Below are 14,576 nucleotides of genomic sequence, written 5' to 3'. Positions count from 1 at the left end.
CGGCTCTGTCAGACAGGAACGCGACGGCCTGTGTGTCTGCCGTCCTTGGGACAGACAGCTCGGGGTGCGCTCACACTTGGCCAGTGGCACATACAGAGACTCAGGTCAGGCACAGTCCTAAGTACATGCTGGTTTCTATTAATAAATATGCTTTCCTTATTTAAGGAATCAGTTTAAATACAATGAGCAGATCACTAAGGAGCATACCAAAAAAGGAATTTTTAACAAGAAATGGCACTCGTGGCCTGAAATCCCACACTCAGGCTGAGCACTATTGAGTGGGCATGTGGTCGAGACCAGACAATCCAAATCCTGACTTACAATAAGTTATTTCTGGTAACTTCAGACATGAGGAGGTCTCCTGACTTTGGAATTCACAGCATCCTTTACAGGCCAGAGGGCAGCCAGCTGCAATTCCAGGTCTGACCCAGCTGAAAGACGGGGCGTGAAAAGCAAATGTCTAATGAATGGGGTGGGGGTTTACCTGCTATTTTCATTAGATTCCACATATTAGTGAGATGATATGGCATTTGTCTTTCTCTGGCTTATTTCATTTAGCGTAATGCTCTCCAGGTCCATCCATGCTGTTGCAAAGGGAAAGGGTTCCTACTTTTTTACAGCTGCCCCTGAACCCAACTCTAACCTTAATCCTATGCAAATTTCAGCTCAGCCGTGTAGCCAAGTTGGTTGAAGTGTTGTCCCATACACCGAAAGGTTGAGGGTTTGATTCCTGGTCAGGGCGCATACCTAGGGCACAGGTTCAATGACGATGTTTCTCTCTCACATTGATGTTTCTCTCTCCCTCCCTTACTATGTCTCTAAAATCAATTTAAAAACACATATTCTTGGGTGAGGATTTTTAAAAAATGCAAATTTCAATTGTATTCTAAGATGTCATCTTTAGTATGACTTTTTCACCTAATCCATTTACAAAATCTGATAGATTTTTTGGAATGCCTCTGATAAATTTTCCAATGTTCCAATGAAATCACGCTCTAAAAATATCTGCTTTGCTCCACAGAATGAGTCATGCAATTGGACATGTGTCTGAAAGGTGTTGGTGTCATTCAGGAAAGCACCCACCATAACAGGGGAATTAGATTACACGTCATGTGGGACAAGACCGACCAAAGAGGAAGACAGGCTGTCCAGCATTGTTACAGACAGTAAAGAAGTTCCAGGCAGACTTTCGGGCTCACTTCTAGGTCTACTTTGGATGGTGCTTTTTTCAACTCAGGTCCCCGTGCAGAAGCTGCAGTCCCCTCCAGGTGACTTGGTCAGCCACCAGGTGAAGTGGACCCAAGAGCCAGACCTGGTCTTCCACCGGTTGGCCGCCAGGGCTGGCTTCTCAGAGTAGGAAGAAGCAAGTTTCGAGAGCCCCATTTCAGGTCAGGCAGCTCGTCCCATCGGTCTCTCCCCCTGAAGTTGACTACTATCCCAGGCGGGTTCTCCTAGCCCAGTTGTTTTCTGTCCCAATTGTTCACAAAGAACATGGGTTGATTATTGCAGCTTTCTCTCCAGCAATGAGCGCAGGCTTGGCATACAGTAGATATTCAGTCCCTGCTTCTCAATGAACGAATGAAGAAAAGCACTTCTTGGGTCTTTGAAATCTTTGTTAATTTATTGGTTCTTAGCTTAATACAGGAAAGTTTATTTTCTGAATATTTGTTCCCGGAGTACTCCTGGAGCGTGCTCTGATCACCTCGCTCCGGCAATCTCAGGAAGTAAAAGTTTACTTGTAAGAGTAGATGTATTTCGCACATACTTTGAATAAAATTGCAAATGGGCATTGTCAACCCATTGCCTCCCGCCTTGTCTGGTCTGGCGGTGTATTCTTTTGTATTTCTCAAGGCTCCAAATGCATGATGAGCATTTGTGTTCATTTTACTCGACACACTTTTTACTTTCTGTTCTTGAAAAACTATTCTCTAGAGATGTAGAGAAAGTGGTCTCCCTGACCTCAACTTTTCTGATGTCACAGGATTTAGAATAAAAACTCCACACCAGGCTTTCACACTAGTGTAGCCCATGCATTTTATAATTCTAGTGATCTTTCAACATAAAGCAGTGACAAAGGAGGGTTTTGCTGCCATGCTTCTTTCAGGGTAGCTAAGCTTTCCTGCAAATCTGAACTGTGATAAGATTCATAAATCAAAAGAAAATCATTACTGAATTATGAATCCCTTTGCATCTCACACAGGGCCTATGAGTTAAGAAAGGACTCCAGACGTGGAGCTTTATCTACTGTGGAACCCAGAACACTCTTCACAGTTCTCCACGGAGCCAGCTGCCCGCAGAGTGCACAGTGCACCCCCACGCAAAGCCCCCCACTCAGGAAGGGCTTGCACATACCTGTAGGGCTCTAAGGAAAAGGTTCCAGCTCCTGCTCCCAGATACCAGGTGCAAACATGCAGCCTTCACCGCAGCTTTCCTTTCCTGTTCTTTTGTATATTTTAAGCACACACTTTTATAATGGTAGAACTGTACCCCAGAGGTACTAAACAACCTTTTTTTCCCTGCCATATAATATGACAGAAAAAAAGAAACTTCCGCCAAGATGGAGGTGTAGGTGGAACCACCTTGCTTCTGTGCACAACCAAATCTAAGAACAACTCTTTTTAACAACAATATACACAACAAAGCCACACAGAAAATTGACAATACGGAGTCCAAAGACAATGAAATGCTCAGCTAAACCGGTAAGAGGAGCGAAGCCAGCAGCGGAGCAGGTTGGCAAAAAAAATCCCTGAACAGGTGGTGCGCAAGCAGCCGAAGGCACGGATCCCGGGCTAGCTACGGGAGCGCACAGGGAAGAGGCCCGGCTGGCTGTCTGCGGTGGGTCGCGCATCTGCGTGCAGATAAACCAGTGAAGAGGTGAGCGGGCGCGGGGCAGCAGGCTCGCACAATTCCAATCGAATAAACAGGCCGGGGCGAGTGGTGGGACTAGACGGACTGGGCTAGCGGAGAGGACCGCCATTGCTCCCTCTCTGACCACGCCCCCACACACAGCGTCACAAACCAGTGACCTGGGTGGTCCCGTCCTGGTAAACAACTAAGGCTTCGCTCCGCTTACTTAACGGCGTGAACAGACCAAAAATGGCTCAAGAACAACTCAGAGCCCCAGAGCCGATCAATCTAAGCGATAAAGAAATAGCCAAACTTTCAGATGCACAGTTCAAAACACTGGTTATCAGGATCCTCACAGAACTGGTTGATTTTAGTCACAAATTAGAGAAACATATGGAAGCTAAACTAATTGAAATGAATGGTAATGGAAAGGAGATTGGGACTCAAATCAATGGAGTGGATCAGAAGTAAGAAAAAAATGATTGAACAGAAAAGAATGAAGAAACAAGAATTCAAAAAAATGAGGAGAAGCTTAGGAACCTCCAGGACATCTTTAAACGTTCCGACATTCGAATTATAGGGGTACCAGAAGGGGAAGAGTAACAAGTGGAAACCTTATTTGAACAAATAATAAAAGAGAACTTCCCCATTCTGGCAGAGGAAAGAGACTTCCAGGAAATCCAGGAAGCTCAGAGAGTCCCAAAGAAGTTGGACCCAAGAAGAAACACACCAAGGCACATCATCATTACATTAGCCAAGATTAAAATGAAGGAGAGAATCCTAGAAGCAGCAAGAGATAAGGGGACAGTCACCTACAAAGGAGTTCCCATCAGACTGTCAGCTGATTTCTCAAAAGAGACCTTACAGGCAAGAAGGGGCTGGAAAGAGGTATTCCAAGTCATGAAATCCAAAGACCTACAACCAAGATTGCTCTATCCAGCAAAACTTTCATTTAGTTTCTCAGATAAGACCAAACTCAAGGAGTTCATCATCACCAAGCTCTTATTATATGAAATGTTAAAGGGACTTACCTAAGAAAAAGAAGATAAAAAAGATGAACAGTGAAAGAACAGCAAACTCACAGTTAGTAACAACCACACCTAAAACAAAAGCAAACTAAGAGGACAGCTAGATCAGAAGCAGAACCATAGAAATGAAGATCACATGGAGGGTTAGCAACAGGGGAGTGGGAGAAGGAGAAGGGGGGAGAAGGTACAGAAAATAAGCATAGACAGTAGATAGAAAATAGATGGGGGGGAGGGTAAGAATAGTAGGGGAAATACAGAATCTAAAGAATTTGAGACATGTGTTCATGAACTAAAGGGGGAAATGGTGGGGGAGGGGTATGCAGGGTGGAGGGGAACGGAGGGGGGGAATAGAACAAATGTAATGGCATAATCAATAAAAAAGTTAAAAAAAATGACAGAAAAAAGTAGTAGATAAAGAATATAAAAAGAATCATGAGCCCTGGTCTGAAGCAGCCATACCCACTGAGCAAACAGCACCAGCTGTCAGACGGCGCTCATGTTTTCTCCGAGTCACAACACACTAGGCAGCACCCACACCCAGTCGTGGAGCAGCCACTTGACCTGTCAATGCACCGTGTGCACCTTCCTGAAAAGAAGCTCCCGCCCTCCACTCCTTTCCCTGAAGTTTTCTTCTGGACACGAACCCTCAGCTCAGAGCAGCCTGCCTGGCCCAGGCCTGCTTCCCTGAGGAGCACGAACATGCCACCAGCAGCCAGACCTCCACAGCTGCAGACAGGACCCACGTCTGGGTATGTCCCCGCCCCGTGGCGTCTCTCAGACTGGCCGTTAACGCAGCACTCCTGGTGGCGATCCTGTGCATGCTCCTTACACAGCGGCAGACGTCCCACTTTCCCAACACACTTGCCTGGATCCATATTCTTAACGTGACTCCCATGGCACCACATTAAACGTCCAGTTCGAACAAGCACTCCTGTGTGAGCAGCACTCTGAGCGCAGGCTCTGAGGCTCCTACCTGCTGTCCGTGGGGTAGGGTCGCTCCCCCGGGCCCCTGCTCCTGGCCTCCTGCTCTTCCAGGTTCACCAGCCAGTCTTTCTGAGACTCAGGCCTTGGTCCGACGAGTCCAGAAGGACGAGTTTCACTTCCCCTGTTTTGCCACTCTGACTCAACTTTAATTTACCAAATGAGTATTTTTAACCGAATGGGGAAAAAGGGGCACCCAACTCGTGCCTTCCAGTCTTGCGGCAGCGATTCTGTGTTGGATTTCACTATCACGTGAACAGCAGCCCGGGGGAAACCAGGAGGGGAATTTGGATGTTAAGTGAAAAACAAAAGAGGAAAAGGACTGAGAATCAAAACAGAAACCCTATTGCCCGTTAATAACTTCGCCCTGGGTGGTTTGGGAGGACACGGGGCTGTGTCCTGCGCAGCCCCTGCCCCACACCAGGGGGCTCCTGCCTGTCAGAGCAGGGGGGACCACCTTCAGTTTCCAGAAGAGCATTTCTGAAAAGTGTGGGAAGGGACTGGCGGGGAGCCCTGGTCAGACACAGAGGAGACCCTGGGGCCCCCAGACTGCGTGGCTGCTCCAGCAGGGGGCTCCACACGGCTCCGCTGTCCTCTGGGGAGGCCGGGCTGTGCTCCAGAGCTGGCCGGTAAGACTGACTCTGCTGAAGTGAGTTCATCTGACGTCCAAGCCACACCTGTGCACCAGAACCAGCGGCAAGACCATTGAGGGGCTGTTCCTGACTCTGTGACCTTAAGTGTCTAGGGACACGGTGGCCATGGGTCCCAAGTCACCCAGACGTGCCTTTCTTGGTTCTCGGACATGAGGACAGAAGAGCAAGAGGAGGAAGAACCTCTGAGAAGGCCTCTTCCAGAGGCCCCCAGGGGGGGCCCTGAGGCTTATTTTCTTGGTAAAACCCAAACTGGCTATTGGCCAGAAGTGCTTCCTCCCAATCCCGGAGTCCCCTGTGTCCCAGAGATGACCTGAGAGGGCACAGTGTGAGAGACGCAGGGTGTCTGCTGGGGCTCTTGTCTCTGTGAAGCAGGGGAGGCTGCTCTGGGGCCAGGGTGGAAGTGAGGGGCTCAGCGGGGCCGGGGCTGCAGTGACCAAGAACGAGAACGGAGGCCAGTACTGGTTGGGTGGTCGGTGCTCAGACAGCCCGGCCATGGGGTCAGGAGGGGCGGGCGTCTTGGCTCCAATTCCTCCAAATTCCCAGCCCCATTCATGTGGTTCCCTCCAAACACGCTTTAATGCCAGTAAAGTGTCCTGGAGATCACTAAAATGGTACACTTTCTCAGCCCCCAAAAGACCTTTCCATCTGGTCTTGTGTTTTAAATGTGGCGTTCAAATTCTGAGCTTCTTCCTCTGGGAGGCAGCTCACTTTGCAGAGATCAGGGGAGGGAGTGGAGAGACCAGTTCAGCTCCAGGACAGAAGGGGGCGCTGCGGTCCCCTCCAATGGGTCACTGCCAGGCAGTGCTGGACCACGCAGAGCAACCACGGGAGACACTAACAGGCTTTGCTCCTTTAGGGTGGCTCTGGCCAGTGTTCAGGGCTATTTTGTCCAACTGTGGATTTGGCCCAATCACTGATTTCAGAACTTAACCTCCACAGAAGCTTCAATTACCCTGAACGGAAAAGCATTTTACTGGTTTACAAACAGATAAACTGAGGCAGCCACCAATCTCCTGGGCAGAGCCCAGGTTTTTGCGCCAGCCCCACACCATGAGACCAAATGCAATTCTGCCTTCAAGGTTCGTCCCCCCAGGCTGCAGGACCACAGATTTCTGAGCATTCCCACCTGCCAGCCTTCCTCTCTGCTCCAGCCCAGCCATCCCTTCCAGCTGGCCCCTGGGGGTCACAGGGCGGACTCCATAGCCCAGACCACCACCTTCCCTGTGCCCTCCCCGATCACTCACTGACCCTGCTCCTGTCCTTGGTTGGCATCCTGTGGCTACCGTGACAGTAACAGGAGCAACTGGGAAGGCTGGCCAGCCCTCAGGTACACGCAGCAAGTCCAAGCTGCACTGTCAAGTCGCCTGCCAGCACCTACACCCGTGTCCCCATCACTGTAGCTCTCTCCTGACAGCCCTTCAGGACAAGCCACGTTAACTCTGACAGCTCCTGCCCGACCCTCCCAGTCTGTAGAATGTGTGACATTGGGATCAGACAGTGAGGCCAAGCTCTCTCAATAGCAAAGCTCTAAATCTGATGGTGAGAACTCAGAACCAGGTCCAAATAAAATGCCCTGGAAACAGCTAAGGGCTTCTGCCTTCACTGTGGCTGTGTCCTCCCCAGCAGGACCAGGCCCAGGTCACGGGGACGCCAAAGTTCCCACCACAGAGAAGTGGGGACTCAGCCAATTAAGGAGCAACATGTGCCACCACATTCCAGGAGATTTTCTGAATTTCAAGGTTGGATGAAGGCAGCCCTTCCCAGACAGGGGACTTGCTCAGCCTGCCTGGCCCTGGGGCTCTGCCAGCCCCGTGTCAGGAAGACCCGCTGGGATCTACAGCTCCCCGAAAAGCTGACAATGGACACAGCTTTGTGTCATCGAACTGTACTTAGCGTACAAGTAAGTCACCAGGCTTGCGTCACTCTGTCAAGGAGCTAATCAATACCCTGTAGCTGACAGCTTTGGTTTTGTTTTGCATTTCCCACGTGCACTGCCTTGTACCAGGTGCCCGTAGAATGAGCTCTGCCCCCGCTCTGACGGGCTTGCTGCTGGCTGAGCCCCCTCCTCTCCAGTCCAGACCAGAGAGCCCTGGAGCTCACGCTCGCTAGCCAGAGAAAAATCGTTCGCGTTTGGTCTCTGATGCTGTGACTTAGAGTCATCTACTGATAACTTTGGGTGAATGGCTCATTTACTCATAATCCCCGTTCCCTGAGCTACTCCAGACTCCACGGGGACAGAGATCGCACGTCAGTCATGAAGACATCCTCTGTCACCCGCACAAGGAATCTGTAAGAACTATTTCCGCAATGCACAACTCAGGCAACTGCTGCTGTGAAGCTCGGACCGTTGCTGGTCCTCCTCCCGTGGGTGACTCGGAGGGACAGTGGGTCATGGGACCCAAGGACTCACCGTCGGCAACAGAGAGCAGCCAGGAGCACCACTCAGAATAAAGGTAGTAGCTTTTCATTTCAGACACGGAGATTCGGGTAGCGTTTCTCTCTCCCATGGCTGATAGGCACCCCGGGAGGTGACTCCCCTTCAGTCAATCTGCAGCCCTCCCGTGGTTACCCATTAGCCCTCTCCCACTGAACTTTGCTCCCTAAAATGTGCACGAGGGACCAGCTGACTTTTTACTTTCGTTTTTAGTAAGACAAGCATTGAAAGGTGATTACCCTCCGGCCGCCGGCTAACATCTGCCACTCCACCCCGCACATTTACACATGACTGCAGGCCAGCTGGCCAAGTGTAGGGTGACAAAGAAAAAGGAATGTTTAGGTCCGCCTTGGCCTCTGTTCAAGGCACAAGGGACATCTCTGCTGGCACGACTTCTCCGTGCTTTTAAGAGAGGTCACACACAGCTATGTTCCAAACCACTCGGGGAGAGAAGCATATCTGCTGCAAACTTTAAATCGGACAATACTGTCCAGAATGTCTCCGCGTCACTACCTTCCTCCATCTGATAAAATCCAATTCTCTGGATACTAGAGACATTTGCTGGAACAAACAGAGGTGGAGCCTGTCTTTGTTTAAAGGAAGGTGAGTGAAGCAGACATACGGGCACCGTATTCTCACGTTCCTCTCTTCCCCTCTCAGCTTTTTATTCAAGGTCTGTGTGTCTCTAACAGTTTGGGGTGTAAAGCATGTGCCCCCACCTGGACACCCTCTTTTAGAGCCCAGAGAAAGCTTAGCTCCCTCGGACCCCATCACAGCTGGCCCTCCCTGCCCATCACATGGTCTGGGCTCCACGGGGGCTGTGGGAAGGGTTTCCCCTCATTCCACTTCGGAGATCAAGGCAGTGTACATGGTCCAAAGACCCCAGCCAGCAGGCACCCAGCTGCGTGCTCCATTACACGGTGAAGTCCAGCTGCTTAGACAATGGGCCTGGGGGGCTGGGGAGTTCCGAGGCTTGGGCCTGCGGTTCCAGGGCTCCCCACGGGGCGGAGCCTCGCAGCTCTGTGCTCTCCTAGGGCCTGAGTCAAGCAGGCCTGGCAGGTTGGGGTAGGAGGCCAGAAGCAGTGACTTTCACCAAGTTGCCCGATATTTTTAAAAATTCGGTAATAACCAGATTTCTTCAAACTATGAAATATCTTTTTTGTAAAGATTTTACTTATTTTTATTTTTAGACAGAGGGGAAGGGAGGGAGAAAGAGAGACAGAAACATCAGTGTGTGGTTGCCTCTCACGTGGCCCCCACTGGGGACCTGGCCCACAACCCAGGCACGTGCCCTGCCTGGCTGGGAATCGAACTGGCGACCCTTTGGTTCACAGCCCTCGCTCAATCCACTGAGCCGCACCAGCCAGGGACAAACCATGAAATATCTCGTAAACAAACTGACTAGACCCCCTAAGGAAATGTCTCAATGCAAGCATTTCTCTTCCGAATAAGCACATTTTAAATGAAACAGCGAACTCTCTTCTTATCTTTCCAAGTCTCACTGGCTCATCTGGGAGTTCCAAACAAGTCAAAGAGAATGAAACAATGAGGATAAGCGCTTCCCCTCTGCTTTCTACATCTCTTTAAAGATAAAAAACAGGTTTGTAAACATAAAGGCCGTTACCGTCCACACTGTATTTCCCCAGATGCTTCTATTCACTTAAAACTACTCTGAATGAAGCCTGGGGCTCCTCGGGCACCCTTGCCCCTCACTTCTGGCCTCAGCACAGACACGGGCCTCTGCCTCTCGAGGTCAAAGGGCACGTCAGCCCCACCTCCGGCAGCCAAGTGCTGTAAGGTCCGACTTAGCACAGACGGTGCTTGTCTTGCAGAACGAGACAGTGTGAACCGCCGGTCAGATCTCCACCTGCGTCAGGCCGCTGCCCTGGAGCAGGCAGAGGGACCGGGCACGTGCTAGAACCGCACTGTTGTCTCCGCTTTCTTGGGAAAGGGCCTCACCGACATTTAGTTTTACGTTTCCAACATGTCCACGTGCACCGACTTTTCCAAAAGGAAGGAAACATTCCGAAGGTGCCACCCATTGAGTGACCAATGTCTCCAGGGCACATGGCTGAGTATTGGTTTCCTCTAGAATTCCTTCTGGCGGAACTTTTTTTTTTTTTGCATGTGATATCCAAACCTTTTCTCTTTTTTGTATTAGCTACCAGGAAGCTCAAATTTGTGATCGCTTCCAATCAACAACTCACCCAGTTATCTGAAATACATTTATTTGCTTCTTTTAATTAATTCTGATTCTGTTTAAAACTGTCCATGTCATCCTGAAACATGTTTCTAAAAAGAGAAATGTTCGATTCTAAGTAAAACTACCAGTTTTTTTTGCTTGTTGACACTACTGTCCTAGGGCGGAAGAGCCTTCCCGTGCACGCCGGCGCCCGCCGTAGGCAGTGTGCGGTTTCCGGGGTCGGACAGATCAGAGGTAACACTCAAGAGATTACCTGTAGTTTCCACTTAATTAATTGGTGTCGCATCCACTTCTGGTTATCAGAGAGAACTACCATCTTGCAACTGTACTTTGTCCCCATGCCCTCCGCTTGCAGCGAGAAGTCTGACTGTGGGATCATCTCCTAACCCGAAGGTGCTTCTTTCCATTCGTAGCCCAAGGGAAGGAGCTGCAGTGCAGGGGGAGGTCTGTCTGCTGGGACCCCCGGGCCAGCTTGGCCCAGACATGCATGAACCTGCTGGGTTTTTGAGGAAATAACCAGGGCAAACTCACAGGCAGGAAAGAATCCTGAGCCCTGAGGATTTAGCTGGGAAGTGCCAGGCTGCACTCATGCAGGGAGGCCAAGGGAAGGATAGTGCAGGGGCTGGGGGACTGAACAGTGCCGGGACCCAAGAGGGCTGCATGGAGCCACGCTGACCCAGGGCCTCGTGTGCCACACAGCACTTAATTACCCATGGTGCACAGTGGGTCCTGGTCACCAATAGGCAGACCACAGCAATAAAGGCATCTCACGAGTACTGATGATTAAAGGAGAAGCCACTCAAACCAGACGGCAGCGCCCCTGCTCCTTACCTCTGCACAGGCTCAGCAATGGCCCCAGAACCAAGGGCTCCCGTTTCACAGCAAGGGGAAGCCCCTGGGGGCCCCCATTTTACTGTAGGGGACACCTAGGGGGCCCATTTCACAGGAGGTACCTTGAGGGCCTTCATTTCAAAGAGAAGATGTCTTGAGGCTCCACTTCCCCCAGGGGGAAATCCCTGGAACAGCAGAACCACTAGCCCAGGCCTCGTGGAGGGCAGGCCCAGGCCTTGCCTTTGCCCTCCCCCTCTAAGCCTCCAGGCTCCGGGATGATAACACAGCCCTTTCACAGTTGGGGTCCCTGGGGCCACCCTAACAGAGACTGGGCACAGACACCCAGGGCCAGGGCGGGTCTGGTCAGAGAACTTGGAGACTCCCTGTCCCTCTCGGACCCAACCAGTGTGGGTAGGCCTCCAGGTGGTGGGCTTGGCGGGAGGATGGAGAGGCAGACCGGAGCCTGCCCAGTCCTGGCCTGTGCTGAGCAGGGGCAGGGTCCACACACAGCCCCTCATAGCTGCCCCACTCACTCTGAGTTAGGGCAGAAGTCAGTGGACTCGGCGAGAAGGTCGAGACCCTATTATATTGACCCTGAGTCGTCTGTACTGACGCCACTGAGCTCAGAATCACAACCGAGAAGCAGCAGCAGTGTGGCCTCAGTGTGCGCACTCCGGTTCTGCCCCACAGGGAAACTGGGTCTGTGCCCAAGTCCGCCAGGCCTGAGTCCAGCAGCCACACCAGACCCACTCAGCCCTGGTCCAGTCCCCGACACCTGGTGTCAGGGCAGGCTTCACGTAGGTTTCCTAGTGTTGCACCAGGCTGCTAGCGTCCTCTCCCCTGAGGCCACGCAGGAGAGAGTCCCGGGGTCCCCAAGGCATGGAAAGGCATGGGCCTGGCTCTGACCTGTTATTTCTGATGTCCTGCACACTGCACTAAGGGCATCTGTCCAGGGAACGGATGCCACCCTGACACCCTAACAGTGTCCCATAGCAGGCCAGGGTCACAGAGTCAGAGGCTGCCCCAAATTCAACAGCAAACCTGCTATCGGGTTTCTGAAGAAGAGAGGAGTTGCTCAGGGAGGAAGGAACAGACAAATGTGTCAAGGCTCTTTTCTCCAGCCCACTCTGTTAGAATATCCCCACTCCCTTGGAAGTCAATTTGTAAAAACATCATTTTGAAACCTGTGAGAATTTTAGCTGTGCCGTCTGGCTGAGCAAATGCTCCAAGCTCCCATCCCCTTCTTCTAGTAAAAACAGTGCTTGCTATTCAGAGCAATGCTGCCTGCGGACTCCCTGATGTCTAGCTGCAGAGGACAGGGGCTTGGGGGCTGGGGCTGCAACCCTCCCGCTCGCAGGACACCCCTCAAGGCAGGAAGGGCAGAGCACAGAAGCCTCACTTACAGAGTGTGCTCCCCTTACAAATGTGCTTCCCTTGTGTCTGCCCCCGGTCATCCCAGCCACAGCAGGGACAGATGCATGAATCCAGATTCCTCCAAACCAGAGCGCACAGTAAATCAAATAAAATCAGACCCAAAAATTGCCCAACATGTCCTTTCTAGCCTTTGTAAAAAGTCTTACAAATGGCACACATTTTTTAGTTAAAGAAATATACAGGGAAGTCTCCCCACCCCACTAAGAGGACACTTGGAGCCTGTCCCTGGGCACCTTGGAAGGTGCCAGCCCATCCCGCCTCACCCGACTGTGGATGCCTGGAGGTCCCCCGGCGCCTTCGGGTCAGCGGCCAGAATCGACGTTGGAGGCGCCCCAGAGCTCCCCGCGATGCTCCCTTCTCGGCCATCACTTTGTCTTTCCACCAGGGATGCGTGGTTGCAGCAGCAGCAGCAGAGGCGGAGGCTTCTATTTTTCGGATAGGCTCATACGAGGGCCAAATGCAGCCCCTGTGCCAGGGTGACGTGGCCGAGGGCACCCAGGTGCTGCTCCGCACGCCAAGTCAGGCACACAGTCTCTAGCGACTAAGCGCCAAGTCAAGTCTGTCCTCTGGAGTCCCTAGCCTCTAACTCCAAGCCTCACTCCGTAATGACCACTTGTACTGACAGTCCACTCTGGGCAGCTCAGACCCTGCCCTTGCCCCTGGCCTGCCTCCTGCCACCAGTGCAGGGGGGCCACCTAGAGAGAACAACTCCAGCACTTGCCTGCCCTCCACACCTTGCAGGACAGGCAGGGGTGGACAAGGCTTGTGGTATCAGAGAAACACTCCTGCAGAGCAGGGGCAGGGCCACACCCTGCCAATCTATTTGCAAGTTCTAGGCATTTCCTTCCTTAGAAAGGGGGGCTTGTGCTGGCTGGAGCTCCGAATGTCAAGGAGCTGTTTCAACTGCCCAAGCCAAAAACACCTTCCAAGGTCAGGAAGTCTCAAGTTCAAACAAACAGCTATACAACTAAAAGGCAGGAGGAAGGGAGGGGAAGTGGCCCCAGGCTTTCTTGAAATAAACTGGAAGTTCCTGCGCCTGTTACTCCTGTCTGCTGTCCAGCTTCAGAAAAAGGAAATGATAATGCTGCTTTGCTTGGCAGGCCGACACTTTCCACACAGAGACGCTGAACCTGTCCCCAAGCCCAGAGGTTCCAGAAGCTGGTGCCCATGCCACGTCCCCCGTGGGGGTGCTCAGGACTGCCCTGCGACAGCAGAGGGTGCTCCTCTTGCCCCAGATCTGGTGCCTGCTGTGGACTCTGCTGTTTCAGATCCTTACCTCTGACTCGACAGGCAGTGAATTTCAGTGCCATTTAAAATATAATGCTGTGGCTCCAAGGGCTTAGGCACGCTTATTGTATGCGGAAGCATGCATGATAAGGGAGTGATGGAGGCTGGCACCTAGGTCTGTCCGAAAGACCACGCTTCACCCAGTGCACCACGGCCGCCTTTTTATGAGCCAATACAATTACAGCAGGTGTCTCTGGTTTATAGCAAATAATGTATTTATTTAATTTTAGTCTTTCGAGGCATGCCCCTCCTCCCATGAGTGTTAAATAGGCTGAGGGGACCCTATGAAACTGGGGAGCCCTTCCCGCTGGAGAATGTAAAGCCAAGGGAATGGGTTTGGTCGCAGGAACATGTGCTTCCTCGACCTCTAAGAGGCAGCAGCTTTGGTTCCCATTTCAACAGTACAGTGACTCTGCCTGGCACTTTGCTTTGTTACGTGGAGATTTGTGCTTCTGTGCACTAAAGTTGCCAAGACAGTGGAAAGGGCAGGAGGAGCTGGTGCTGGCTACTCCAGTCTCCCCTCCATCCCCACCTGGTACCGTCGGGTGTGGCAAACTGGCCCCGGGGGCCACCCTGGGAACTCAGGATGTGAAGCCAACTCCCTGTTCTGCATCCTTAAGAATATACAAGAGGAAAACCATGTGAACACAGAGCCTGGAAAGTCACAACCAACATTTCCTTTACCCAGAAGCCCAAGAAAACCGCAACTGAGATTCAAACATTAGCAGTGGATGCAGTCAGGCTCTCATCTCATTTCTGTCCCTTCACGCCGGCTTCCAAGCAGAGGCCAATCCCAACACACAATCAGGAGGAAACAGATGGCGTGTTTGATGCGCACGTCCAGGACGCAGGTCCTCTTCCTGTGGCCAGGGAACCTG

The 14,576-nt window shown here is 51.7% G+C and overlaps 1 protein-coding gene across 19 annotated transcripts in view; it reads right to left on the bottom strand.

The window, feature by feature from the left end:
* Positions 1-14,576, bottom strand: part of MCF2L (MCF.2 cell line derived transforming sequence like) — a 167,919-nt gene that overhangs the window by 83,350 nt on the left and 69,993 nt on the right. Inside the window, exon 1 of one of the 19 annotated variants that reach the window (XM_053660089.1) lies at positions 12,675-13,185. The exons of 15 other annotated variants lie outside the window; for them this stretch is intronic. In XM_053660089.1, the coding sequence (XP_053516064.1) occupies positions 12,675-12,777 (103 nt within the window). In that variant the 5' untranslated portion in view covers positions 12,778-13,185. Of the gene's footprint in view, positions 1-4,848; positions 4,959-7,919; positions 8,087-12,674; positions 13,186-14,576 lie in introns of those variants that run through there. 3 more of the 19 variants (XM_037140817.2, XM_037140824.2, XM_037140850.2) reach the window with 3 other exon arrangements.

The sequence above is a fragment of the Artibeus jamaicensis genome, unplaced genomic scaffold, assembly GCF_021234435.1.
Source record: "Artibeus jamaicensis isolate MK-2021 breed Jamaican fruit bat unplaced genomic scaffold, CSHL_Jam_final scaffold_833, whole genome shotgun sequence".
NCBI classification, from domain to species: Eukaryota; Metazoa; Chordata; class Mammalia; order Chiroptera; family Phyllostomidae; genus Artibeus; species Artibeus jamaicensis.
Note: the sequence above shows the minus strand (reverse complement) of the source record. Positions and strands in the feature narration are given on the sequence as shown.